We start from the raw sequence: 24,504 nt of genomic DNA, 5'->3' as shown, positions 1-24,504 counted from the left end.
GCGAAGTTGCAGGCAAACAGCAACGTCCCGTCCTCACTCGCGAACGCGACGACTATCAACTTTTCAACATCACAATTTTCTTTGAGTTCGTTTTTGCACCCTCGACTTTTCCCCCTCGATGCGGTGCAGCAACCACAACTTGTCCGCGACATAGAGACATCCTGGTTTGGGTGGGGTCGGACTGATTAACGCCACCAAGCTGCAGGCAGAGCCGACGCGGCGGCGACATTCGAGTGCAGATATATATCATCGCGACCTGAATCCCATCCCATTTCCAGTCGACCCCGAGATACCCCTAATAATCCGCCCAAGATGTCCGACTATCAGCGCGATGTCTCGCAGTACAAGTACTCGGCCATGTCCAACCTGGTTCTCCAGGCGGACCGTCGGTTTGTCACAAGACGGACTGACGAGGCCACTGGAGATCCGGAGTCGCTGGCCGGGCGTTTGTCCATCAAGGAAATGGGTGGCCGTGTAGGTCGGGGCGCAGCGCCAAAGACGAAGAAGACGGGCGCCATGCCGGATGTGGAACGAGGGAGCATGCGGGAGGGCGCCGATATTCTACGACATATGAAGCAGCAGAAGAGCAAGGCGGACGCGCGTGGGGGCGGTATCCTGTCTGGCGCCGACGCCTTGATTGAGGGCATCCGGTATCGACCCCGGACTCAGCCTACCCGCGATGCCTTCAACCTCATTTTGACCATAGTGGCAGAACACCTTGGCGATGTTCCCCACGAGGTCGTGCGCAGTGCTGCCGACGCGACCCTAGAGTATCTCAAGGACGACGACCTGAAGGATTTCGATAAGAAGAAGGAAGTCGACGATATTTTGGGGGTCTCGATGAACCCAAAGCAGTTCAACGAGCTAATCAACCTCGGGAAGAAGATTACGGATTACGATGCACAGGATGAAGACGAGGACATGGAGGATGTACAACGAGCCGGCGAGGACGAAATCGACGGTCGCCAGGGTGTCGCTGTCAACTTTGAGAACGAGGATGATGATGACGGACTGCTCGACGTCGTTCGGGACGAGTCCTCGGAGGACGAGGACCAGGACGAAGAAGATCTCCCGGATCTCCCAGAAACGGCCGAGGGCGGGGAAGCAGGCGAGGACCACGACGAGGAAGAGGTGGGGTTGGCCGACGGCGAGGCTATGGTGATCGATGCTGTCCCCCAAGGAAAAGCCAAGTCGGAAGAGCAAAACTCCGTCCCAGCCCGGGATATTGATGCGTACTGGTTGCAACGCCAGATCGGCCGACTCTATCCCGATGCCCACACCCAGCACGACAAAACCCTACAAGCTCTGAAGATTCTATCAGGGGAGCCGGATGAACCCGATGGCGAGGAGAAGCAGCTTCGGGACATCGAGAACGACCTCATGGAGCTGTTTGACTACGAGCACCATGAGATCGTGCAAAAGCTCATCGAAAACCGCGAGAAGGTCGTGTGGCTCACGCGCCTAGCAAAGGCGGAGGGCCAGGAGGACCGCGACACCATCGAGCGGGAGATGGCTTCTGAAGGGCTGCGATGGATCCTTGACGAGCTGCATGGCAAGTCCAAAGACGGCCAGAAGAAACCCAAGATGGAAATCAAGATGGACATCGACAAGAGCACCCTTGAGGATGGGCGGCCTCAGACGGAGGAACAACCCGAAGGGCAGTTGGTGGGGGGACTCCAACCTAAAAAACTCATCAACTTGGAGAACCTCGTCTTCGACCAGGGGAACCATCTCATGACCAACCCGAGGGTCACGCTTCCGGACGGCACGACGAAGCGGACTTTCAAGGGATACGAGGAGGTCCACATCCCGCAACCCAAACCGCGGAACGACCCTAGTGACCTGAACATCCCGGTTTCCGAATTGCCCGAGTGGGCTCAATCGCCCTTCAGTACGACCAAGTCCTTGAACAAGATCCAATCCAAGTGTTATCCTTCCGCCTTCCAGGATGACGGTAACATGCTCATCTGCGCCCCGACAGGCAGTGGCAAGACAAACGTTGCCATGCTCACAATCCTTCGGGAGATTGGCAAGAATAGAAATAGCCGGGGGGAGATTGATCTGGATGCGTTCAAGATTGTTTACATCGCCCCCTTGAAGGCCCTTGTCCAGGAGCAGGTTGGAAATTTCGGGAAGAGGTTGCAGCCGTACGGCATCAAGGTGTCAGAGCTGACAGGTGACCGCCAACTCACCAAGCAGCAAATATCGGAGACCCAGGTCATTGTGACGACCCCTGAGAAATGGGATGTCATCACGAGGAAGGCAACCGACATCTCATACACAAACCTCGTCCGCCTTATCATCATCGACGAGATCCATCTGCTGCACGACGACCGTGGTCCGGTCCTGGAAAGCGTTGTCAGCAGGACGATCCGCAAGACCGAGCAGACGGGTGAGCCAGTCCGCATCGTCGGCCTGTCCGCTACACTTCCCAACTACCGGGATGTGGCCAGCTTCCTCCGGGTTGATTTCGAAAAGGGCATGTTCCACTTTGACGGGTCATTCCGCCCATGCCCCTTGCGGCAAGAGTTTATTGGCGTTTCGGATAAGAAGGCTATCAAGCAGCTCAAGACGATGAACGACATCACCTACCAGAAGGTCCTCGAGCACGTTGGCCAAAACCGCCATCAGATGCTGGTGTTTGTGCACTCGAGAAAGGAGACGGCCAAGACGGCAAAGTACATCCGCGACAAAGCCCTGGAAATGGAAACCATCGACCAAATTCTCAAACACGATGCCGGTACCCGCGAGGTCTTGAGCGAAGCTTCCAACTCGGTCAACAACACCGACCTCAAGGATATCCTACCTTACGGTTTTGGCATCCATCACGCCGGCATGAGTCGGGAAGACAGGACTGACGTCGAGGAGCTCTTCGCAAGTGGACACATCCAAGTGCTGGTGTGCACGGCAACCCTTGCCTGGGGTGTCAACCTGCCCGCCCATACGGTTATCATCAAGGGCACGCAAGTCTACTCTCCAGAGAAGGGTAGCTGGGTCGAGCTGAGCCCCCAGGATGTGCTGCAGATGCTTGGCCGTGCGGGCCGTCCTCAGTTCGACAAATATGGTGAGGGCATCATCATCACCACCCAAGGCGAGATTCCATACTATCTGTCGTTGCTCAACCAGCAGTTGCCGATCGAAAGTCAGCTTGCGAGCAAACTCGTCGATAACCTGAACGCCGAAATCGTTCTCGGCAACATCCGAAGCCGCGACGAGGGCGTGGAGTGGCTTGGCTACACTTATCTCTTCGTCCGCATGCTTCGTTCTCCAGGACTTTATAGCGTTGGCGCCGAGTACGAAGACGATGGCGCGCTGGAGCAAAAGCGGGTTGACTTGATCCATTCCGCCGCGACGGTCCTGAAGAAATCCAACTTGGTCAAGTACGACGAAAAGACCGGCAAAGTCCAATCCACAGAGCTCGGGCGCATTGCCTCCCACTACTACATCACTCATACTTCGATGGACACGTACAACAAGCTCATCCAGCCATCCATGAACGACGTCGAGTTGTTCCGCGTCTTCGCTCAGAGCGGCGAGTTCAAGTACATCCCCGTCCGTCAAGAGGAGAAGCTTGAGCTCGCCAAAATACTCGCCCGCGTTCCGATCCCCGTGAAGGAGAGTATCGAAGAGCCGACGGCCAAGATCAACGTTCTTCTTCAAGCCTACATCTCCCGCCTCAAGCTTGATGGATTGGCTCTCATGGCTGACATGGTTTACGTCACCCAGTCCGCTGGCCGTATTCTCCGCGCCATCTTTGAGATTACTCTGAAGAAGGGCTGGGCCTCTGTCGCCAAGCTCGCCCTGAATCTTTGCAAAATGGCCGAGAAGAGGATGTGGCCCACCATGTCACCTCTCAGGCAGTTTCCCAGTTGCGCTATCGAGATTGTGAGGAAAGCAGAGAGGATAGAGGTCCCGTTCAGCAGCTACTTTGATCTGGACCCTCCTCGCATGGGCGAGTTGCTTGGCTTGCCAAAGGCTGGCAAGACCGTGTGCGGTCTCGTCTCTAAGTTCCCTCGGGTCGAAATCCAGGCCAATGTACAACCCATGACAAGGTCGATGCTGCGTGTCGAGCTTACCATTACCCCCAATTTCGAGTGGGACGCTGACGTTCACGGGTTGTCTGAAAGCTTCTGGATCCTCGTGGAGGATTGTGATGGCGAGGACATCCTCTTCCATGATCAGTTCATCCTGCGCAAGGACTACGCTGAATCGGAGACCAATGAGCACACCGTCGAGTTCACGGTGCCCATCTCCGAGCCGATGCCACCCAACTACTTCATATCGGTCATCTCCGATCGGTGGATGCACTCCGAAACCCGCATGGCAGTGTCATTCCAGAAGCTCATCCTGCCGGAGCGGTTCCCTCCGCATACAGAGCTGCTCGACTTGCAACCCCTTCCTGTGTCGGCTCTCAAGGCCAAGGACTACGCGGCCCTTTATCCCGACTGGCAGCAATTCAACAAGGTGCAGACACAGACCTTTAATTCCCTGTTCAACACCGACAACAATGTCTTGGTGGCCTCGCCAACTGGTAGCGGCAAGACCGTCTGCGCGGAATTTGCTTTGTTGCACCACTGGGCGAATGAAGACTCTGGACGCGCAGTCTACATCGCGCCGTTTCAAGAACTTGTGGATCAACGATTTGAGGACTGGCAAAAGCGCTTTTCAAACCTCCGTGGGGGCAAGGACGTTGTGAAGCTAACGGGTGAGACCTCCAGCGACCTCAAGCTGCTCGAGCAAGGAGACCTCATCCTAGCCACTCCCCTCCAGTGGGATGTCCTATCCCGGCAATGGAAGCGGAGGAAGAACGTTCAGACGGTGGAGCTGTTCATCGCGGATGAGCTGCATCTTCTCGGCGGTCAAATGGGGTACATCTACGAGATCATTGTGTCTCGGATGCACTACATCCGCACACAAACAGAACTCCCCATGAGGATCGTCGGCCTCAGCGTCTCCCTGGCCAATGCCCGCGACGTCGGCGAGTGGATTGATGCCAAGAAGCATGACATCTACAACTTCAGCCCGCATGTGCGCCCGGTGCCGCTGGAGCTGCATATTCAGTCCTACACCATCCCTCACTTCCCGTCCCTTATGCTCGCCATGGCTAAGCCGACATACCTCGCTGTTACCCAGTTGTCGCCAGACCAACCGGCCCTCATTTTCGTTCCGAACCGGAAGCAGACCAGAGCAACGGCTCGCGATATTCTCACGGCCTGCCTTGCGGATGACGACGAAGACCGGTTCCTACACGTCGAAGTCGATCAGATCCGGAAGCTTCTCGACCGAGTCCAGGAGGAAGCCCTCGCCGAGGCTCTATCTCACGGCGTGGGTTACTACCACGAAGCCCTGAGCCAGAGCGACAGACGTATTGTCAAGCATCTCTACAAGAACGGTGCCATTCAAGTACTCATCGCCTCTCGCGACGTCTGCTGGGAGCTTGATTGCACGGCACACCTGGTCATCGTCATGGGTACTCAGTACTTCGAGGGCAGGGAACACCGTTACGTCGACTATCCTCTAAGCGAGGTCCTCCAAATGTTTGGCAAGGCCGTGCAGGCGTCCAAGGACGGGCGCAGCCGCGGCGTCCTCATGCTTCCGGCCGTGAAGAGGGAGTACTACAAGAAGTTCCTAAATGAAGCGCTACCGGTTGAGTCGCACCTTCACAACTACCTCTACGACGCGTTCGTGACGGAGATCAGCACCAAGATGATCGAGTCGGGTGAAGACGCCATCAACTGGGCCACATTCACGTATTTCTACCGGCGCCTTCTTGCCAACCCAAGCTACTACAGCTTGACAGACCCGACGCACGAAGGGCTGAGCCAGTATCTCTCCGACATGGTCGAGGCGACGTTGAAGGAGCTGGCTGATTCCAAGATCATCGACATGGACGAGGACGACGGGGCGGTTGCGCCACAGAACGCTGCGATGATCGCGGCCTACTACAACATCTCGTACTACACGATGCAGACGTTCCTCCTATCGCTCAACCAGAAGACCAAGCTGAAGGGCATCTTGGAGATCGTGACGTCGGCTACCGAGTTTGAGTCGATTCAGATCCGGCGGCACGAGGAGGTCATCCTCCGGCGCATCTACGACAAGATTCCGGCCAAGATGTCGGTGGTGGCTTATGACTCGCCTCATTTCAAGGCGTTCGTCCTGGTTCAGGCGCACTTCTCGAGGATGAACTTGCCGATTGACCTCGCCAAGGACCAGGAGGTCATCCTGACCAAACTCCTCAGCCTACTAAGCGCCGTTGTCGATATCCTCTCGTCCGAAGGCCATCTGAACGCGATGAATGCTATGGAAATGTCGCAGATGGTGGTGCAGGCCATGTGGGATCGCGACAGCCCGCTGAAGCAGATTCCCAACTTCACGCCAGAGGTGGTCAAGGTGGCGAACAAGTACGAAATCAATGACATCTTTGACTTTATGGAGAAGATGAACCCCGAGGAGAACGCCGACTACGGCTCGCTCGTCAACGACCTCGGCCTCTCTCAGGCACAGCTCGCGCAGGCGGCCAACTTCACAAACTCCAAGTACCCGGACATCTCGCTCGAGTTCGACGTCGAGGACAAGGAGAACATCCGCGCGGGCGAGCCGGCGTACCTCAAGATCCACATCGAGCGCGAGGTGGAGGAGGACGAGGAGTTCGATCCCACGGTGCACGCGCCGTTCTACCCGGCCAAGAAGTCGGAGAACTGGTGGCTTGTGGTTGGCGAGGAGAGCTCCAAGACGCTGCTCGCCATCAAGCGGGTCACGGTCGGCCGGGAGCTCAACCTCAAGCTAGAATACACGGTGCCCACGCCCGGGCGCCACGACCTGAACCTGTTCTTGATGAGCGACAGCTATGTCGGGGTCGATCAGGCGCCTACTTTCTCGGTCATGGTCGAGGAGGGGATGGATGTGGACGAGAGCGAGGAGGAGGAGGAGGATGAGGAGTAACGTGGTGGAAACGGGTGTGTCAAGAGAGAAGAGATGGGGTTTTGGACAGCTGTACGGTACACAACGGAGTTGGACGGGGCAATTCAAAATGCTGCATTTTTTGTTTTCTTTCATTCCCAACCCACGGCTCGCCAGCGGGCGGTTCTTGGAAGAGGTGGACGACATCATCAGGCTGAACCGAGAAGCGGTGTGGGGTCTCGGCTTGTTGTGATCAGCCATGGGGAGCAGGCATCCGTGCCGGGTTGTGTCGGGTGTTGCCAGCCTCGGACACCTCGCCCGGAAAGTGGCAAAGAATCGGGGGGACCTGGAACCACGGGGGAGGGGGGAGCAGCAGATTTGATAGAGAGATGGTGGTCATGGTGGTGGACTTTGGGAGAGGTTGTTTTCGTGTTAAACAGTTGTTGGAACAAGATGGGGTGTTCTTTGACCAGCTCGTGTCTTTGGCGGGTTGGTGAACATTGGCGTTGGGAGGGGGTGAAGGGGGGCGCGGGTGCGCGGGTGGTCGTTGGCGTCGTGGATCTGACGCACGCCCGCAGCCAAAAGCCCAGCTCCTCCCCCTCCACAACTCCGCCGCCCGTTTCTTTCATAGAACCAAGGAGACTGCTCCCTCGCCAAGACGCTCGGACCAACCAACTCGTGTGCTGCCCTCAAATAATTTCTCTTTCCTTCACGGATGCTCTCCATCTGCATCTTCGGCGCAACCTCCCATCCCCATTGTCTAGCGCCTGCGCATTGTGACCCGCACCCCCCATCAGCGCATCCCATCAACTTTCATCACTACGCGTAACCGGGTGAGAAGCACGTAGCCTCTGGCCCACATTTACGCGAAGAACGCGTCGACTTTCTACCTTTGCACGCCAAACACCTCCATCAGTCGCGTGCTGACATCACATCGCCACCTCGCGACACCATGTCTGGCGAGAAAGGTCAAACCACACCCCCGGCCGAGGGCGCGCCGCCTGCCGTTGAGACCAAGGAGGACGCGACCAAGAAAGACACTGCCGATGCCGAGATGAAGGATGCTCCTGCCACCGAAGCCAAGGCCGTCGCCGAGTCTGGGGCTGAGCCTGCCGCTGCGGAACCGAAGAAAGACTCTGAAGGTAACACCTACCCTACCCCTTTGCACAGACCGCATCCTCGCGCGTGTCACAGTTTCTTTTACTAACCATTCTATCCTCACCCGCGCAGCATCCGCCGAGAAGCCCGCCGAGCAAAACGAAGACAAGTCCGACGTCGAGATGGCAGACGCTGCCGCCCCATCCGAGCCTGCGCCGCAGGCTGCCGACGCCGGCGAACCCGCAGAGGCAGAGCAAGCCGATCAATCCGCCGCCGGTGGAGAGGCCGATAAGTCCAAGTCACGGCGCAAGTCAATTGGCGGTGGTGCCGCGAAGGGCAAGAAGCTGAACAAGAAGGCGTCGAAGCCGCGCATGCTGAACCTGGATGCGGAGCCCGGTGACCATTATTTCGTCAAGCTCAAGGGGTTCCCGCAATGGCCCGTCATCATCTGCGACGAGGACATGCTGCCGGCATCGCTGCTGAAGTCGCGACCCGTCACGGCAAAGCGCGCCGATGGCACCTACCGCGAGGACTACGCCGACGGGGGCAAGAATATCGCCGACCGGACATTCCCGGTCATGTACCTCCACACAAACGAATTGTGAGCCCCCTTTTCCGTTTACCCTGGCATTGGTCTTCCCCATTGCGTTCCCTGCAGGCTTTGGACGCTAACCTAGAGCTCTAGCGGCTGGGTGCCGAATACCGAGTTGATCAAGCTTGATCCCGAGACGGTCCTGGACGCCAAATTGGACAAGATGAGGAAGACGCTGCAGGCTGCGCATCACCTGGCGTCAGAGAACCACCCTCTGTCATACTACAAGGAGGTGCTCCAGAACTACCAGGAAGAGCTCATCGAGCAGGAGAAAGCCAAGGCGGCTAAGGCGGCGACACCCAAGGGCAAGAAGTCCAAGGCTGTCAGCGAGGATGGCGACGATGTGGATATGGAGGATGCCCCCGAGGTTGACGAAACGCCGGCCAAGGATAAGAAGGCTAAGAAGAGGAAGGCTGAAGACAGCGCCGAAGTGAGTTTCCCTACTAAGCCGTCAGAGTCATGCACAGCCACTAACCTCACCAGACACCGCGGCGTTCGGATTCGGTCAAGAAGCCCAAGATCAAGCTCACAACGAGCGCGACGCCCAAAGCAGCCAATGGCGCGACGGCTACGCCGAAATCGACCAAGGCGACCGACTCCAAGAGCGCAAAGTCCAAGTCAAAGAAGAAGGACGCGGATGATAAGAAGGCGGAGGAGGCGGCAGCTGCTAAGGAGCCGGAGCTCTCGGCCGAGGATAAGCACGTCAGGAAGTCGGTATGTTTGACGAGCACTTGCAACGCCGGAAATTGGGCAAGAGACAACTAACACAGCGTGTAGAAAGAGGTTCTGTTCCTCAGGCACAAGATCCAGAAGGGTCTGCTTACGAGGGATCAAGAGCCCAAGGAGGACGAGATGAAGTTGATGTCGGACTACGTCACCAAGCTCGAGGGGTTCCCCGACCTGGAAGTCAGCATCATCCGGTCGACCAAAATCAACAAGGTGCTCAAGGCGATCCTGAAGCTGGACAACATCCCCAAAGAGGACGAGTTCAATTTCAAGTCGCGCTCGCAGGTCCTGCTAGACAAGTGGAATAAGTTGCTGGCTGTCGACGGGACCCCGACTGCGGAGGTGAATGGCACTTCCAAGGCGCCTGCAAAGGCCAACGGCGTCAACAAGAAGAGCGAGGCGGCCAAGGAGGCCGAGGAGGCGCCCAAAGACGACGCCAAGGATGAGTCCAAGGAGGCAGCTAAATCTGACGAGGCTGCGTCCGAGGCTGCTGAGGAGAAGCCGGCTACTGAAGAGGTAGGGCTCTAATCTCTGGTATTCTTCACTGGCGTTTTAAGCTGACCCATCTAAAGAAGGCCGCTGAGGCTGTCGAGGCATCCGCATAGACGAGTTTGTCTCGCCTTAGATGGTGAAGCTGAGATTGGAATTAAGCCCTACGTCGGCAATGCTTCGCGACGGCGGTTCCCCCATTTCATCGGGCCTGAGCCACCTCGACGTGGGCTTGCCTAGCCAACCGACCAGCACAACTAGCAGCTACGGGGCAGGAATCGATTGAAATCCTGGGGCTTTTGTAAAACTAGGAAGGATACAACCATCCATCCATCTATCAACTTTCCTTTTCTTTTCTTTTTTTGCACATGGGCAGTTCTTTGCGTCGGAATCCGGGTCTCTGGGGTGGGTGTTCTGGTTCAGTCAAATACAGGCGTCCGTGCTTTTTCGTTTTTCCCTTTTTTGCGGGCATTGACTACCTATCTTTATCCCGTCGTTCCTTTGCTACTCTTTTCACAGACATTCCTGACATTCCTTATTAGGACCTGGTGTGGTTTGTCCTTGATGGCGAGGAGTGAGCGATAGATAGGGACCGGATGGAACCTGGAAGTGTATAAAAAGCACAGTAGTGGCACCAGCAGCAGCAGGACTTTGCAAAACTGAGTTAGCTACCTTATTTAGAGAAGCGGCGAGGGCGAGGACTTGCTGGGCCGTTGCTTGTGTGGTGTGGGGTGGTGCTGGAGCGGAAGAAGGTAGGGGGGGGGTTATCTCTCTAGGTATTTCCTAGGTACATGTACCTAAAGTGGCTAAGGCTCGTATCTGCGTGACTCGTTGTGCGAGGAGGATAACAACGGATGAGGGACAGAGAGAGAAAGTGAGAGGGACGGAGAAAGGGTGGCTTAAAATAACTAGGAGCTGCGTGAAGAGGGCGGTCGGTCAGCAAGTTCGTCAGTCAGTCAGTCAGTTGTAAATTGCTAGCGATCATATGAAGCTAAATAATGAGTTTCTTTTGGGTGCTTCTCAGCCGAAGTGAAATAAGTAGTATTAAAGCAGAATTAACCCGAAGACAGCAGCAGGGCGAGGTGGTGAAAATGTGCCCTTTGAGCTGTCAGTGAACCTCCCTAGTTAACGCCACAGTCTAGGGAGCAAACAGTGGCGCAGTAAGAGGGTAAACAGTGGCTAGTGACAGAAAGCATCGCGTGAACCTTCACAACGTGTTTAACACGTAACCGCGACTCATCAACTCAACACACCAAGATGGCTGAAAATGAGTATAATAACGTGTCATATGAAGAGGATGACCACAGGGTAATTTTATCCGAACTTCACTTCATCACATCCAGTGTACCACGACCACTAACTCACCCCCCCAACAGGTAGCCTTCATCTTCAACGCCAACCCCGGAGACAGTAGTAGCAGTAGTAAACCAGCTGCCCGTCCTACTAAGAGGCGCAAAGTTGTCAAGGCAGATGCACCGGGCCCGCAGGAGGGGCTTCAAGCCGGACCTGCATTCCCTCCACTCTTCAACGGTGCCGAGGGACCCGATGCAGTTCGCATACGGAGGGAGCTCTTCGAGACGGCGTGGCCCGTTCTGGAGGGCCGTATTCAGGTTAGATTGATTAGACCGAACATTTGTGTTGTGTTTGGGGAGCTGTCGAGTCTTTGGTTGCTGACGCCCTCTAGCACGTCCTGAGGGAAGCCAACCGCGCCACCCTCGACCAGGTCTCGTCGTTCTTGCAGCAGGCCGCTGAGGTTGAGACGTAGGTTTCCGGGCGTCTGTAGTATGGGGGATTGGATACTGACTGATTCTTTGTGCGTGCAGAGACAAGATCCCGGCAGGCTTCATCATCACCGGCCCGAATATCGCATCCCAGGACCTCCTGTTCGAGCAGCTGGCTGAGCGGCTCTGCACGGCGGCCCGGGCGCGCTTTGTTCGACTGCGGGCGTCGGAGGCGCCGCATCTTAAGGCGGCGTTGAAGAAGATCATCCGGGATGCCACGGCGAGGGCGGCTGATGAGGATGACGATGTGGATGCCGAAGTCATGCAGGGTGTAGGTGTCTTGGACTTGGTCTCCGGGTGAAAGAGAAGAGTGACTGACTTGGCCAGGGGAGGAAATACCTCGATTACGACCTCGAATCGCTACACGTGTTTTTGAATCAGCAACAGCAGCAGTCGCGGCGCGTCGTTGTCGCGTTTCAGGACAGCGAGGCGTTTGACAGCGGCTTGTTGACGGACTTGATCACGCTCTTCCAGTATGATCCATGCCCATGTCATATGGATTGAGAATCTCAACTGACTCTGAACGACTAGTTCCTGGCGTGGCCGCATTCAGTTCGACCTCCTCTTTGGCGTTGCTACTTCTGTCGAGTTGTTTCAGGCCCGCCTTCTCAAATCTACCGCCCGCCAGCTCTATGGTGCCCAGTTCGACGTCGTGCAGGCCAACTCCGTCCTCGATAGCGTCATCAAGAGTGCTGTTGCCGGAACACAGGCTAAACTCAGGATCGGGCCGTCGCTGCTCCGGAGTCTGGTCGAACGCCAGCAGGACCAGGTTGCCGGCATCCAAGTGTTTATCAGTTCGCTGAAATACGCCTACATGTGTCACTTCTACGCGAACCCGCTCAGCGTGCTGCTTGCCAGCCATGACAGCTTGGACCGCAAGCTCCTGCAGCCGGAGCACATCGAAGCTGTCCGGACCCTCGACTCCTTCAAGGCCGAGACCGAGGCCGCGGTCGACGCAAGACAGCTAAACCACGCGCAATCCTTGATTGAGGATGATGACTATCTAGTTGGACAGATTCTAGAGCAGGAGGAGAAGCGACAGGCGTATCTGCTGCGTCTCTTACGCGCACTGCATCTTCTGACATCCACCGGCCTGAGCTCAACTTCCTTCACGGACCTCTACATCCTCGCCCTAGGCGATGGTATCGATATCGATCAATCGTCCGGGACGGTTCCTCTGGAAGACGCCGTGAAGCGGCAGGGCCCGGACGAGTTCCTATCACTTATCGACCGCTTGCTAAGCGCCGTTCAAGCCGGAAACTCAGAACTAGGCCTCGAAGGCTGGGAGTCGGATGCCGAGGATTTCGTGACGTCGTTAACAGACCTCCGAGACGAAGTTGACGGCCTAATGGAGCGCACTAAAAAGGGTAACGGCACCGCCCTCAAAAGCAAATACAGCGCTCAAAGCAGAGTCATGCGCACCACCGTCGTTGCGCAGAAAGTCCAGCTCAGCCGGGACTCGGCAACCCTGTCCGAGGAAGACAAAGCCTTCACCAACGCCATCGACGCTTTGTTGGGCCTCTTGTCCCAGGCTTTACAATGCGACCCGGTTGACAATCTCTTTCTTCACGAGGTTTGGGTCTTCGACTCCAAGTCACCCTACCGCGACGTCTTTGTCCCCCGCCCGGGCGCCACCTTCGGCCGCGCCCTCTCCCGCCCGCACGACTACCTCGCTTGTGCGTGTTGTGGCAGAGCGAACGGCGGGCTTGGGTCGACACTGCCCGCCACGTCCATCTTGTACCACCTCTATCTAGAGGCCGGCGCGCTCATCAACGTGGCAGATCTGTGGTCGGCATACTACGCCCTTGTTGGCGAGGAGTCTGACGTCGGGCTTGACGAGCGGTCGGCCCTCGTCCACTTCTACCGCGGCATGGCAGAGCTCAGGATGATGGGCTTTGTGAAGCAGAGCAAAAAGAAGGCTGATCACGTTGCCAAGTTGAAGTGGCTGTAGGCCAACCGGATCCGGACCAGCGTCCCCGACAATAACCCCCCGACAATACTGTTGCTGTTGAGAATGTATTGTTGGGAATTCGGGAGCGGCGGGAGGTATCTTTGGAATGCTCCTTCATGCCCGTCCTAGACAATGTCTTGGTTGTTCTCAGAACGGTCAAAGGCGGGCCGAGGAGTTAAAGATGTCTCACCCACCCAAAGATAGCAGCAGAGGGACAAAGATATGGACGGGTAGATGTCCGATTTTGGAGAAAGGAGCGGCTTCCCAAAGGACCGGCTCTCCACTGTGAGCACTTACAAGAGCATGAGACGCCCCGCCGAAGTTGGTGACGTTTTCCGCTATCCAGTGTCATTCAGCATTCCACCAACGAGAGTCGTTTGTCTGTTGTGTAAAGACAATAGCCCAACTCCGGAAGAGATTACTATATTCTGCTGCTGGCAGCATCTTTCTTTACAAGACCGGCTTTGTCCAGCCAGCATAACTACAGCTTTTCTCTCTCAGTTTCACTTCTCTTCCTGTCCCGGCTCATCCACATCAACAAGTCTTTAGTCTCCCACTTTGAAAGGAGACCTCTATAATAATATCAATTACACGCTGCTCTCGTCACTCTGACCACAACTCGGATATCAAGCCACCTCCGAGTTGAGTTCAAGCATCACCAGAGCACACCGTCCAACAAACCACAACCACAACAAAAACCACCGCCAAAATGGAGCACCCATCCCACCAACAACCCGACGGCTTCCCCCCTCCCACCCCCAGCTCCCCTCATCTTCCCCCCTCCCCAACCCTCTCCACCACCACCACCACTTCCACTACCACCACCACCACCACCGCCTTCGGCACGCGCCGCGCAGCCCAAAACCCCGCCTTCCAAGCCAAGCTCACACAAATGTCGCTCCAACTCGCCCCGCTCGTCCAACTCACCACAGGCACGATCCACCCGGCCTTCCCGCGGACCTTGCTCGCCTTCTGGCTGCTGACCGACGACCAGCTCGACGCCCTCGCCCACTTCTACCACCAGCGCACCCCCTGCCGCTGGACCCGCCAGTACCCGTGCCCCGTGGCCTGGCCCCCCGGCTTGGGGCTGGAGGAGAAGAGGCGGAAGCTGGGGCGGTTTATCGGGCTGCGGGGGTGTGAGACGCCGATTGGGGAGCTGATTGAGAGGGGGGTGGTGGAGGTGCTGGGGAGGACGGAGGCGGAGATTTTGGAGGCGGCGAGGAGGGAGAGGGAGGAACGCGGGGGTGGGAATGGGGGTGGTGGGGATGGGGATGAGGTGGAGGAGGTGAGGAGTAAGATGGGGTGGTATTGAGGTTTGGAGTGTTGGGTGTTGGGGTTTCTTTTTTTGTTTATGGATGGATGGCATCTTAAAGTGAGCGAGCGTGGTTGTTGGTGTTGTTCGTGTTGGCTTGGAGATGGGATGCATCAATCACGGTTAGCGATGGCTAGTGGTAAAAAAGGGTTGATTTTCAAACCCCCCAAAAATAACGGAGGACGCGGTTTGACAAGTTAATTGCCTTGGTTGGGCCTCGATAGTCAGATCGTGAATGTAATTGACAGGCCGGGATGAGCATCATATATACTTGGGGCATGCTCATTAAAGTAAACAGACACCCTACCCAACCATCTCTTTAAAATAGGTAGGCACACCAACAAAACAACTGCCATCGTTCAACCACTGAATAAAAACAACCCAAGGCAAAACCCTATGTCCCACCCAACGCCATACACGATGCTGTCGACGGCCCAGGCACCCTACTACCCCTTTTACTATACAACGCTACGCCCGAGCGCGCACTCGCTTTCGCCCCTTCCGGTGGCCCCCCGCAGAACTCTATTTCTTACCGCCCTTCTTCTTGGAAGCCCCTGATGGGGTGGCTGACGGGGTGTCTGTCTCCACCAGAACGGGCTCGTCCTCGCTGCCGGCCAAGCTGGCCTTGGTCTGGCCCTTCTCCGACCCCTCCTCCTCCGCCTCCAGCTCCTTCATGAACTCGGTCTTGATGTTGGTCCGCCGCTTCTCCCACCACTCCTTGTCGTTCTCCGTCTGTGCCTCGATCTCGTCAATCCGGTCCCGCAGCGCCTTGTTGGCCGCGATCTCGTTGGCGGACTGGAAGATTATTTGGCCCCAATTCGGGACGAGCGCGTTGGCCTGTTGTGCTTGTTAGCGCGGCAATTGATTTGGCATTGGGGGTGGTCCGTACCTCCATCACAACATCCCGTAGCTCCTCCTCCATCTCCTTCTCGGCGCGTTGGAACCGTTGCCACAGGTCATCGCCGACGCTCCCCCGTTGCAGCAATGAGCTGCAGGCTTGCTTGGCGGTACGGATTTGGATGATGCGGTGGATGTCCTCAACGGCGCGCCTGAGGAGCGCGGCCCGGATCACGCTGTCGGGGACCTTGGGCGCCTTCTCGGACCCCTCCTCGGGTTCCATATGCAGCAGCGACAGGTAGATGTTGCGTTGGAGATGCGGCCCGAACCACGGAGCAAGGTTAGCGCTCTCGACTAGAAAAGCGCATTGTTAGCATCCATATGATGATTGCATTGCTCGCAGCCGGCAATCATGTCAAAACATACACGCTTTCCTCTTGCGGTAGACTCGCGAGAATGTCACGAAAGTGCCGACCAGCACTCCCAGGTATGCCAGGGGCAACAGCAGCCCCCGCCAATCGATGTCGAACATGGTGTTTCTGGAGTATTCCCTTATTCCCTAAAGAGTGAGGAGGAGCGCGGTCTGAAAGTGTCGGGGCTGGCACCGTGTCGCGAGGTACAAAGGCAAGGTTTTGGCCGAGTCGTTGCGAGGTCGAGGTCTGTGTGCAACTGTCAACTGTAAAGGTGGCCTGCATGTGCCCTGCCGAACAAGGCAAGGTCCGAAAGAACAGCTTGACAACTTTTGAGTCTTGGCAGCCGACAACTCGACAGGGGACAAGGGGCCTGTGCCGCTGGGGCCCGGTCGGTTGATATGACTGTACCGAGTACTCCCCCACGATATGCATCTACACGGTATCTTTGTGCGAGCACAGCTGAGGGTGGGGCGGAGGGGCAGCTCTATCTAGGCAGCTTGATGAATGACGAAGGCGTCTGTTGAGGGCCCAGTCTTCGAGAACTATCTTTTACATTTAAGTTTCAAGAAACGCGGTGCAGAGCACGGCCCGCCAGCTCTAAACTATTTATTTCATCACGCAATAAAAATCCAAAATACAAAAGACCCGGCACACACAATATCGACTAACTGCAGTCCATCCCGCCTTCGCCATGCTGTTACGACTGCGCTCTCCCGATGGCATGTTCCGCCTGACGGTGGAGAAGGACGATACATTTGGCGAACTTGTTACCAAGGTGATTAAAGGACGGGTTCTCTCGTTCCACCATCTCGAGGCTAACAGTCTCGCAGCTTGTCCCACAGCTCCCTCCGACCGTCGATCCAAAATCCATTACCCTCTCGAATCATCCCAACGGCGGCGACGCGAAGAAGATTGGGGAAATCGCTAAGTTCAAAATCACCCAAGTTGGGTTAAGGCACGGGTTCCCGCTCTTGCTTGCGAGGTGTCGAGGGAGTGCAATACGGACCATCAAGACTAACACCTGCGGAATAGCCACGGCGACCTCGTCTTCGTCAGCTACCAGCACCAAGAATCTGTGACAAATGGCGGGACAGTAAGCGATGGTCTACCAACGTCACTCCAGTCATCCACAAACCGGCTCAACGGAAAACCGATTTTGCCGACCGAAGACCACCCGATCGACCCGCCGCCCAACACATCTGCCGAACGGATCAAGAACCCTTGGGAGGTAGTCAGGCAATCTCCGCTTGACGACAGGCTAGACAGGCAAGATGGCAAGATTCCAAGGAAAAGGGATAACAAGATGTGTCGCCATGGGGCGAAAGGCATGTGCGACTACTGCATGCCCTTGGACCCTTTCAACGCCCAGTATCTCGAAGAGAAGAAGATCAAATACATGTCGGTGCACGCCTACATGCGGAAGACCAACTCAGCGACAAACAAGCCAGAACTTGGGAGCTCCTTCATTCCTCCACTTGTCGAGCCCTACTACCGGGTGAAGCGCGACTGTCCCTCGGGACATCCCGAGTGGCCCGAAGGCATCTGTACAAAGTGCCAGCCGAGTGCTATCACACTCCAGCCACAGCAGTTCCGTACGGTCGATCACGTCGAGTTCGCCTCGCCACAGATTATAGATAAGTTCCTGGACGCCTGGCGACGGACTGGATCGCAACGTTTGGGCATTCTTTACGGCAAATACATGGAATACGATGTGGTACCGCTCGGCATCAAGGCCGTGGTCGAGGCCATTTATGAACCCCCTCAAGTCGACGAGATGGACGGGGTTTCGCTCAACGCGTGGGAGAACCAGGAAGAGATCAATACCATTGCCAGGCTCTGCGGATTAGAACAGATCGGCGTGATCTGGACGGATCTCATCGACGCAGGCATGGGAGATGGTAGTGCCGTCTGCAAGCGCCACGCCGACTCCTATTTCCTCGCCTCTCAGGAGGTTGTATTTGCTGCGAGGATGCAAGCCCAACATCCCAAGCCGAGCAAATGGAGCGATACCGGCCGGTTCGGCTCCAACTTCGTCACCTGTATCATCTCGGGCAATGAAAAGGGCGAGATTTCCATCTCGTCGTACCAGATGTCGAATGACGCTGTCGAAATGGTTAGGGCAGACATTGTCGAGCCTTCGGCTGACCCTACCCAGATGCTCGTCCGCGAGGAGGAAGAGGACGACGGCTCGACGAGCAGGACGCGGTACATCCCTGAGGTGTTCTACCGCCGAATCAACGAGTATGGCGCCAATGTACAGGAAAACGCTAAGCCAGCATTCCCCGTCGAATATCTCTTCGTCACCCTCACCCACGGGTTCCCCGAAGCGCCGAAACCAGTCTTCAACAACATTGCATTCCCCATCGAAAACAGAGAGTACGTCGGCGAGGCACAGGAAGTCTCGGCCGTTGCCAAGGCGTTGAAGGTGAACCAAAAGGACGACAGCATCAACGTCTCTGACTTCCACCTCCTTTGCTACATCCACGCCATGGGCGTTCTGGCCAAGGTATGCATACCTCCCCTCCCTCCCACCATTCCACTCACCCCACAACCAACCATCCCTTACTAACGTCAACCTCCCCAAACCCAGGAAGAAGAAGCCCTCCTCTGCCGGGTCGCCACCCAGCACGACCTGGCCGAGTCCTTCCAGCTGCGGTCGACCACGGGGTGGAAAACGCTGCACATGATCCTGCAATCCACTGGTGAGAGACTTCCCAAGCGCCCCCGCCAGTCCGAGGACGCGGCCGTCGTCGTCGGCAACGGGAGCGGGAGCGGGAGTGGGGGCGGCCAACTCGGCGACGGTGCCGCCGCTTCTTCTTCCTCTTCCTCGTATCCCAATGACGACGCCCGAGAACCCCTTGCTAAGCGTTTTGCTGCTGTCAGGCTGAACGGACCCCGCCGCGAGGACGACCCGGCTTAGTTTACGAGGAACCGGTTTGGACCATGGAGAGAGTGGTTTGCGTAGGGTTGGGCGTGGGCATGCTCGGAAAGAGGCTGGGTTTCGTGACTTAGAGGATACGGACCACCAAGGGAAGAAGGGGGGACGGACATGATGGATACTACGGGCTTGGAGTTGGGGTGTGGCTAGGTAATAGACGATTACAAGGGAACCGTGGTGGTTACTTGCTTGACGGGTGCATGAATGATAACGGGCTCCTTATTCACGAAACAACCCAAGCGATGATTTATCCATTATTCGTTCCTCCATTGTGATACCTCGTGTCCAGTGTTGGGTTAAATACTCGAATTAACGAACCGAAGTCATATCTAGATTCATAAAAGGGTATCTGCTATCTAATAACACACATTGTAAATAAATCCCATCATCCCTATCTCACACATAACACCACCCCCATAGACAAGCGACACAGCGGCACAATCAAGCTCCTCAAAACGCGTTGCTACCAGGTCGCCGAAACGAATTATATATCAGAGAAAACAAGTGTCAAAAGCAGATAAATGCCCATCCATCCCCGCTATAAATCCAAAAGCCCGCAAAACGCCCCTAACTTTGTCTTTTTTGTGATCGAAAAAACTCCAGCAGAAGATGGCTTGGTAGAGAAGGTATCAAGTGGTAATAATGTATGTATTTACAGGGGCTTGCCGCCAATGAACTCGGACCACCTGCGCACCTCGGAGGGGACGCCCTCGGGGCGAGGCAGCTTCTCGCTCATGCACTGGGCGAAGAGCATGGCAGTCTGCAGTCGATGGTCAGTTAGTGTCACGATGAATGCGGAATGTGGAAGAACTAACCTGAGGCTCCATGAATAGCGGGACGCCGAAGTCGACGGCGTTGCGGCGCATGACGTAGTCGACGTCCATGATGGTCTTGCCGCGGGCCTGGGCCAGGTTGAAGACGCCCTGGATGTCGTACTTCTTGAACACCTCGCGGAGGGCGCGCTTGTCCTCCTTGGGGAACTCAATCACCTCGACCTTGAGCTTGTGCTTGCTCGTCGACTCGAGGAACTGCTTGACCTCTTCGTCGGCGGCGTACAGCTTGTAGCCGAGAGGGGCGAGGTAGTCGACGACGGTGGTCAGCCAGCTCTTGCTCAGCTCGCCGCCGAAGAGGATACCCTCGCCGGGCTCGGGCACACGGAAGTTCATGGCCGACTGCAGCGAGGCCCAGTAGGCCTCAACTAGGTTCTTGCCGAAGCAAGCCATCTCGCCGGTTGACGACATCTCGACACCAAGGAAGGGATCGGCACCGGCCAAACGGGTCCACGAGAACTGCGGGACCTTGGTGGCGAGGTAGTCACGCTTGACGGCCATCAAGTCGGTGGGTTCAGGCACGTTCTTGCCGACAAGAGCCTTGGTGGCGACGTCAATGAAGTTGGTACCGAGGACCTTGCTCACGAAGGGGAAGGAGCGCGAGGCACGTAGGTTGCACTCGATGACCTTCAACGCCGGCAGGCCGCCGTTGGGGTCATCAACCTTGATAATCTGCATGTTGAACGGTCCGGTGATCTTTAGGGCTTGAGCAATCTTCTGAGCAATCTCCTTGACGCGCTCCATTGTGGTCTCGTCCAGCTTAGCAGGAGGGAGAACCAGAGTGGCATCACCAGAGTGGACACCAGCTTGTTCGACGTGCTCGCTGACGGCGTGAACGATCAAGTTGCCCTCGGACGCGACACCGTCGAGGTCGATCTCCTCAGCGCCCTCAATGAACTTGCTGATAACGACGGGGTGGTCGGGGGAGACGCTGGAAGCCGCCTCCAACTTGTCCTTGAGCTCGTCCTTGCTGCGGATAACGGTCATGGCGGCGCCAGACAGGACGTAGCTAGGACGGACAAGGACAGGGTAGCTGACCTGGTCAGCAAACTCCTCAGCGGCCTTGACCGAGGTAAGCTCCTTCCACGCCGGCTGGTCAACACCGATGCTGTCGAGGATTTCGGAGAACTTTTGCCTGTCCTCGGCCTTGTCAATGTCGCGGGGATCCGTTCCGAGGACCTTGGCGCCGCCGGCCTCCTGCAGACGAAGGGCAATGTTCTGGGGTAGCTGACCGCCAACAGAGACAACGACACCGCTAGCGTTCTCTAGCTCGTAGATGTCCATGACACGCTCATAGCTCAACTCCTCGAAATAGAGTTTGTCGGCCGTGTCGAAATCAGTGGAATAAGTCTCCGGGTTGTACGTGGGGGATGTTAGCATACTTCTTGCGAAAGAGCGAGCGAACGACAAAAAACAACAAGGAAATAAAGAAATAAAAAAGAAAAGTAAGGATTCTTTTTTTTTTTTTTAGAGTAGAAAGAAAAAGTATTAAGTTATCGCGAGGACGAGATGTTACGCTTGTAAGCACTCATCGTCTTATTTCTCGAATAAGAAAACGGATAAAGATAAACACCAAGTAGATCAAAAAAAGAGGGAAAAGAATAGAAAAAAGAATATAGGCGGAGATGGTGGTCAAGAGGACAACAACCGCCGCGAAGGTGAGAAAAACAAGTAGGTGGACGTTAAAGATGACGTATGTAGCGAACCAGGCCACGACAATGGGAAGGAGAGCAAAGCCGGATTGGCGTGGTGGTGGTGTACGTACATTGATCATAACGGTTTTCTCACCCATCTCCCGCAGGGCAAGGGTGGCACTGACGGCACACCAGTCAAACTCGACGGAGCTACCGATACGGTAGACGCCGCTGCCCAAGATGACGGTGCCCTTATCCTCGAAGGTAACATCGTGAGACGAGGCGTTGTAGGTGGTGTAGAGGTAGTTGGTGTCGGCGGGGAACTCGGCCGCGAGGGTATCAATCTTCTTGACCCAGGGGCGGATACCGAACTCGGACCTGCGGGCGCGGACCTCGTCCTCGGTGCTGTTAACGGCGTGAGCGATCTGCTTGTCGGAAAAGCCCATCTTCTTGGCCTTGAGGATGTGCTCCTTCTTCAGGCCCCGAAGGCTGCCAACCTGCTGGAGCTCCTTGGTGCAGTCGACGATGTTCTGCAGCTTGTACAAAAACCACTTGTCAATCTTGGTCAGGTCGTGGACGCGGTCGACGGTGTAGTTCTCGTGGAGCATGGCCTGGCCGACGGCCAACCAGCGGCGGTCGGTGGGGTTCTGGAGCTCGTAGTCGAGATCCTCAAACTTCTCGCCCTGGAAACCGACGAACTTGGGGTCAACCTGCCGGATGGCCTTTTGGAAAGACTCCTCGAAGGTACGGCCGATAGCCATGACCTCACCCACAGACTTCATGGCGCTGCCAATGTCCCGTTTCACATGCTGGAACTTGGACAGATCCCATCTGGGGATCTTGGTGACGATGTAATCGAGCGAGGGCTCGAAGTTGGCGGTCGTCGTCTTGGTGACGGCATTGGGAAGCTCGGGCAGGGTGTGGCCCAGACCGATCTTGGCGGCGGTGTACGCCAAGGGGTAACCAGTGGCCTTGGAGGCCAGGGCAGACGAGCGGGAAAGACGGGCGTTGACCTCAATGACGCGGTAGTCGAGGCCATCGGGCTGGAGCGCATACTGGACGTTGCACTCGCCAACGACGCCCAAGTGCCTGACGATCTTGATGGCGGCAGAGCGCAGCATGTGGTACTCCTCATCGCTTAGGGTCTGACTGGGCGCAACGACGATGGAGTCACCGGTGTGAATACCCAGGGGGTCGAAGTTCTCCATATTGCACACTGTGATGCAGTTGTTATTCGCATCCCGGACCACCTCGTACTCGACCTCCTTCCAGCCCTTGAGCGACTTCTCGACCAAGATTTGGGGCGAGAGGGTGAGCGACCGGGCAGCCATGTTGCGCAGTTCCTCCTCGTTGTTCGCGAAACCGGAGCCCAGACCACCAAGCGCATAGGCAGCGCGGACGATGATGGGATAGCCGATCTTGGTGGCGGCATCGAGAGCCTCGTCGACCGTGTTGACGGCAATGGACTTGGCGATAGGGATGTTGATCTCGTCAAGGGCCTTTGCGAACAGGTCTCGGTCCTCGCTGAGCTCGAGTGTCCTGACGCTGGTACCGAGGACGCGGACGCCGTATTTCTCGAACAAGCCGAGCTTCTGCATCTGGACACCGAGGTTGAGGGCCGTCTGGCCACCGAAGGAGAGGAAGATGCCATCGGGCTTTTCCTTCTGGATCACATACTCGACGTACTCCGGGGTGACGGGGAGGTAGTAGACCTCATCGGCGAGGACGTGGTTCGTTTGGATGGTAGCGATGTTGGGGTTGATGAGCACGGAGGCCACGCCGGCCTCCTTGAGGGCCTTGAGGGCTTGTGATCCTATATAGGCAGGCTCTGGTTAGCATCAAGGCTTCTGTGACTCGTTCTTGGGTGACTCATTGTTCACCGCCCAAGGGTGGCTAGGAAGTGCTCGTGTGACAAACGTACCTGAGTAGTCGAACTCTCCAGCCTGGCCAATGGCAAGACCACCACTGCCAATGACGAGGACCTTCTTGACGTCGATGTGCTCCTTGGGTTTTACCACTCCGCTCGAAAGGTAAGCCTTCGGATCGGGGGCGGGTTGTGCCGCGCCAGCACTCGCGAGAACCCTGGAGGCAGAGAAGAGCCGTTTCTGGCTCAACCGAGCGGTGGTAGAGGACTCGGTCTGTGTGCGGAAGAGGCCATTTTGGGTGCCAGCGGTCAGCGACCTCAGTTGAGAGGAAGTGACTGGGATGCGGCGACCATGACGGAGGACGGCAGGAGCGCGGCCCGCCTTGCACACGGCCGACAACATTATTCGGAGGAAGTGATTGCGGAAGCGGAGGGCGCTTGTTCAGTTAGGAACCCGCTTCAAAGGTCGCAGGCAGCACTCCGGTCCTTCGTGTTGGTCAATTGGCGATGTCGCGTGTCCTCCGGGCCACTTCGAGTGCTGTGCAGCGGGGGAAGGAAGTGGAAGATGGGAATGTGTGACGAAGTCGGGATGCGATTGTGCTGGGCCAAAAAAAAGGAAGGCCGATCGGTCCTTGTGGGGGAGATAAGCGATAAGCTGTGACTCTTCTTCCTCTCACAACACTTTGCGCATCGACCCCAGTGCGTTCGCAAATTTTTTCCGTGCTAATGGGAGAGACCCTTCCGAGGCCGGAGGAGAATGGGGTTCTTAAAACAAAACAGTGAAAACAGACAGACACGATGGTGTTTGAAATGGAACGTTGGATATGGTCTTTATATCGGGTTGTTGATCCCCTCATTGTTCATAAGCGCTCTTATTTTGCTCTGTATGACTAACTACCTACGTAGGAGGGCACCATGGGAACAATTCCAGTCGTATACACTGTTCAAGTTGTCAACTCTCACTTCCTGATGGAGTTTCTGTTCTTGAACAGCACCTCTGTGGGCGGGACGAATATGGATCTCCATCTGAGTGTGCTTGTTGAACCCCGCAACTTCGCATTCGGCTCCACAAAGTTTGTTGGAATGCAACACAACTGTCTGATTGGTCAATTCAGCCAGCCGCGATTCAACCAAAA

General features: G+C 56.3%; 7 protein-coding genes across 7 annotated transcripts; 5 read left to right on the top strand and 2 right to left on the bottom strand.

Annotated features, from left to right (window-relative positions):
• The first annotated feature begins 17 nt into the window (after positions 1-17).
• On the top strand, positions 18-7,029 carry B0H64DRAFT_87917 (Sec63 Brl domain-containing protein). Its single transcript, XM_062808923.1, has one exon. It carries the CDS (start codon positions 313-315, stop codon positions 6,943-6,945), a length of 6,633 nt encoding a protein of 2,210 aa, XP_062662530.1. The 5' UTR covers positions 18-312; the 3' UTR covers positions 6,946-7,029.
• An 826-nt stretch (positions 7,030-7,855) lies between these two features.
• Positions 7,856-9,924, top strand: B0H64DRAFT_439426 (uncharacterized protein; the record flags this gene model as incomplete). The annotated part of the gene is made up of 6 exons (XM_062806426.1): positions 7,856-8,045; positions 8,134-8,602; positions 8,687-9,023; positions 9,077-9,307; positions 9,371-9,835; positions 9,892-9,924. 6 exons carry the CDS (start codon positions 7,856-7,858, stop codon positions 9,922-9,924), a joined length of 1,725 nt encoding a protein of 574 aa, XP_062662529.1.
• A 1,083-nt stretch (positions 9,925-11,007) lies between these two features.
• Positions 11,008-13,657, top strand: B0H64DRAFT_87903 (origin recognition complex subunit 3 N-terminus-domain-containing protein). The gene is made up of 6 exons (XM_062808922.1): positions 11,008-11,116; positions 11,185-11,418; positions 11,493-11,569; positions 11,632-11,860; positions 11,917-12,062; positions 12,121-13,657. The coding sequence occupies exons 1-6, from the start codon at positions 11,066-11,068 to the stop codon at positions 13,538-13,540; spliced, it is 2,157 nt and encodes a 718-aa protein (XP_062662528.1). The 5' UTR covers positions 11,008-11,065; the 3' UTR covers positions 13,541-13,657.
• Positions 13,658-14,336: 679 nt separating this feature from the next.
• Positions 14,337-15,033, top strand: B0H64DRAFT_386880 (uncharacterized protein). Its single transcript, XM_062803175.1, has one exon. It carries the CDS (start codon positions 14,433-14,435, stop codon positions 14,850-14,852), a length of 420 nt encoding a protein of 139 aa, XP_062662527.1. The 5' UTR covers positions 14,337-14,432; the 3' UTR covers positions 14,853-15,033.
• On the bottom strand, positions 15,034-16,458 carry B0H64DRAFT_472204 (Pre protein translocase subunit Sec66-domain-containing protein). Its single transcript, XM_062807925.1, has 3 exons — positions 16,116-16,458; positions 15,742-16,043; positions 15,034-15,689 (listed from the first exon to the last, which is right to left on the bottom strand). The coding sequence occupies exons 1-3, from the start codon at positions 16,219-16,221 to the stop codon at positions 15,375-15,377; spliced, it is 723 nt and encodes a 240-aa protein (XP_062662526.1). The 5' UTR covers positions 16,222-16,458; the 3' UTR covers positions 15,034-15,374.
• Positions 16,459-16,614: 156 nt separating this feature from the next.
• Positions 16,615-19,293, top strand: B0H64DRAFT_336585 (NPL4 family-domain-containing protein). Its single transcript, XM_062801150.1, has 4 exons — positions 16,615-16,877; positions 16,933-17,057; positions 17,135-18,608; positions 18,693-19,293. The coding sequence occupies exons 1-4, from the start codon at positions 16,794-16,796 to the stop codon at positions 19,020-19,022; spliced, it is 2,013 nt and encodes a 670-aa protein (XP_062662525.1). The 5' UTR covers positions 16,615-16,793; the 3' UTR covers positions 19,023-19,293.
• A 64-nt stretch (positions 19,294-19,357) lies between these two features.
• On the bottom strand, positions 19,358-24,016 carry B0H64DRAFT_87864 (uncharacterized protein). Its single transcript, XM_062808921.1, has 4 exons — positions 23,426-24,016; positions 21,636-23,317; positions 19,856-21,232; positions 19,358-19,800 (listed from the first exon to the last, which is right to left on the bottom strand). Exons 1-4 carry the CDS (start codon positions 23,769-23,771, stop codon positions 19,693-19,695), a joined length of 3,513 nt encoding a protein of 1,170 aa, XP_062662524.1. The 5' UTR covers positions 23,772-24,016; the 3' UTR covers positions 19,358-19,692.
• Positions 24,017-24,504: the final 488 nt, after the last annotated feature.

This window comes from Chaetomium fimeti, assembly GCF_033439085.1.
Source record: "Chaetomium fimeti strain CBS 168.71 chromosome Unknown B0H64scaffold_2, whole genome shotgun sequence".
In the NCBI taxonomy this organism is placed as follows: domain Eukaryota; kingdom Fungi; phylum Ascomycota; class Sordariomycetes; order Sordariales; family Chaetomiaceae; genus Chaetomium; species Chaetomium fimeti.
The sequence above is the reverse complement of the archived record's forward strand: the minus strand, read 5'-3'. Positions and strand labels throughout refer to the sequence as shown.

Bases quoted from the DNA above. Each gene is read 5' to 3' on its own strand.
- B0H64DRAFT_87917 (XM_062808923.1), top strand. From the start codon at position 313: ATGTCCGACTATCAGCGCGATGTCTCGCAGTACAAGTACTCGGCCATG.
- B0H64DRAFT_87864 (XM_062808921.1), bottom strand. From the start codon at position 23,771: ATGTTGTCGGCCGTGTGCAAGGCGGGCCGCGCTCCTGCCGTCCTCCGT. The intron at 23,318-23,425 runs GTACGTTTGTCA...CTGCCTATATAG, and splicing joins TGGAGAGTTCGACTACTCAG to GATCACAAGCCCTCAAGGCC. The intron at 21,233-21,635 runs GTACGTACACCA...ACATCCCCCACG, and splicing joins AGAAAACCGTTATGATCAAT to TACAACCCGGAGACTTATTC.
- B0H64DRAFT_336585 (XM_062801150.1), top strand. From the start codon at position 16,794: ATGCTGTTACGACTGCGCTCTCCCGATGGCATGTTCCGCCTGACGGTG. The intron at 16,878-16,932 runs GTGATTAAAGGA...ACAGTCTCGCAG, and splicing joins TTGGCGAACTTGTTACCAAG to CTTGTCCCACAGCTCCCTCC. The intron at 18,609-18,692 runs GTATGCATACCT...CCCCAAACCCAG, and splicing joins CCATGGGCGTTCTGGCCAAG to GAAGAAGAAGCCCTCCTCTG.
- B0H64DRAFT_386880 (XM_062803175.1), top strand. From the start codon at position 14,433: ATGTCGCTCCAACTCGCCCCGCTCGTCCAACTCACCACAGGCACGATC.
- B0H64DRAFT_472204 (XM_062807925.1), bottom strand. From the start codon at position 16,221: ATGTTCGACATCGATTGGCGGGGGCTGCTGTTGCCCCTGGCATACCTG. The intron at 16,044-16,115 runs GTATGTTTTGAC...GCGCTTTTCTAG, and splicing joins CTACCGCAAGAGGAAAGCGT to TCGAGAGCGCTAACCTTGCT. The intron at 15,690-15,741 runs GTACGGACCACC...CAAGCACAACAG, and splicing joins TACGGGATGTTGTGATGGAG to GCCAACGCGCTCGTCCCGAA.
- B0H64DRAFT_87903 (XM_062808922.1), top strand. From the start codon at position 11,066: ATGGCTGAAAATGAGTATAATAACGTGTCATATGAAGAGGATGACCAC. The intron at 11,419-11,492 runs GTTAGATTGATT...GACGCCCTCTAG, and splicing joins TTCTGGAGGGCCGTATTCAG to CACGTCCTGAGGGAAGCCAA. The intron at 12,063-12,120 runs GTATGATCCATG...CTGAACGACTAG, and splicing joins GACTTGATCACGCTCTTCCA to TTCCTGGCGTGGCCGCATTC.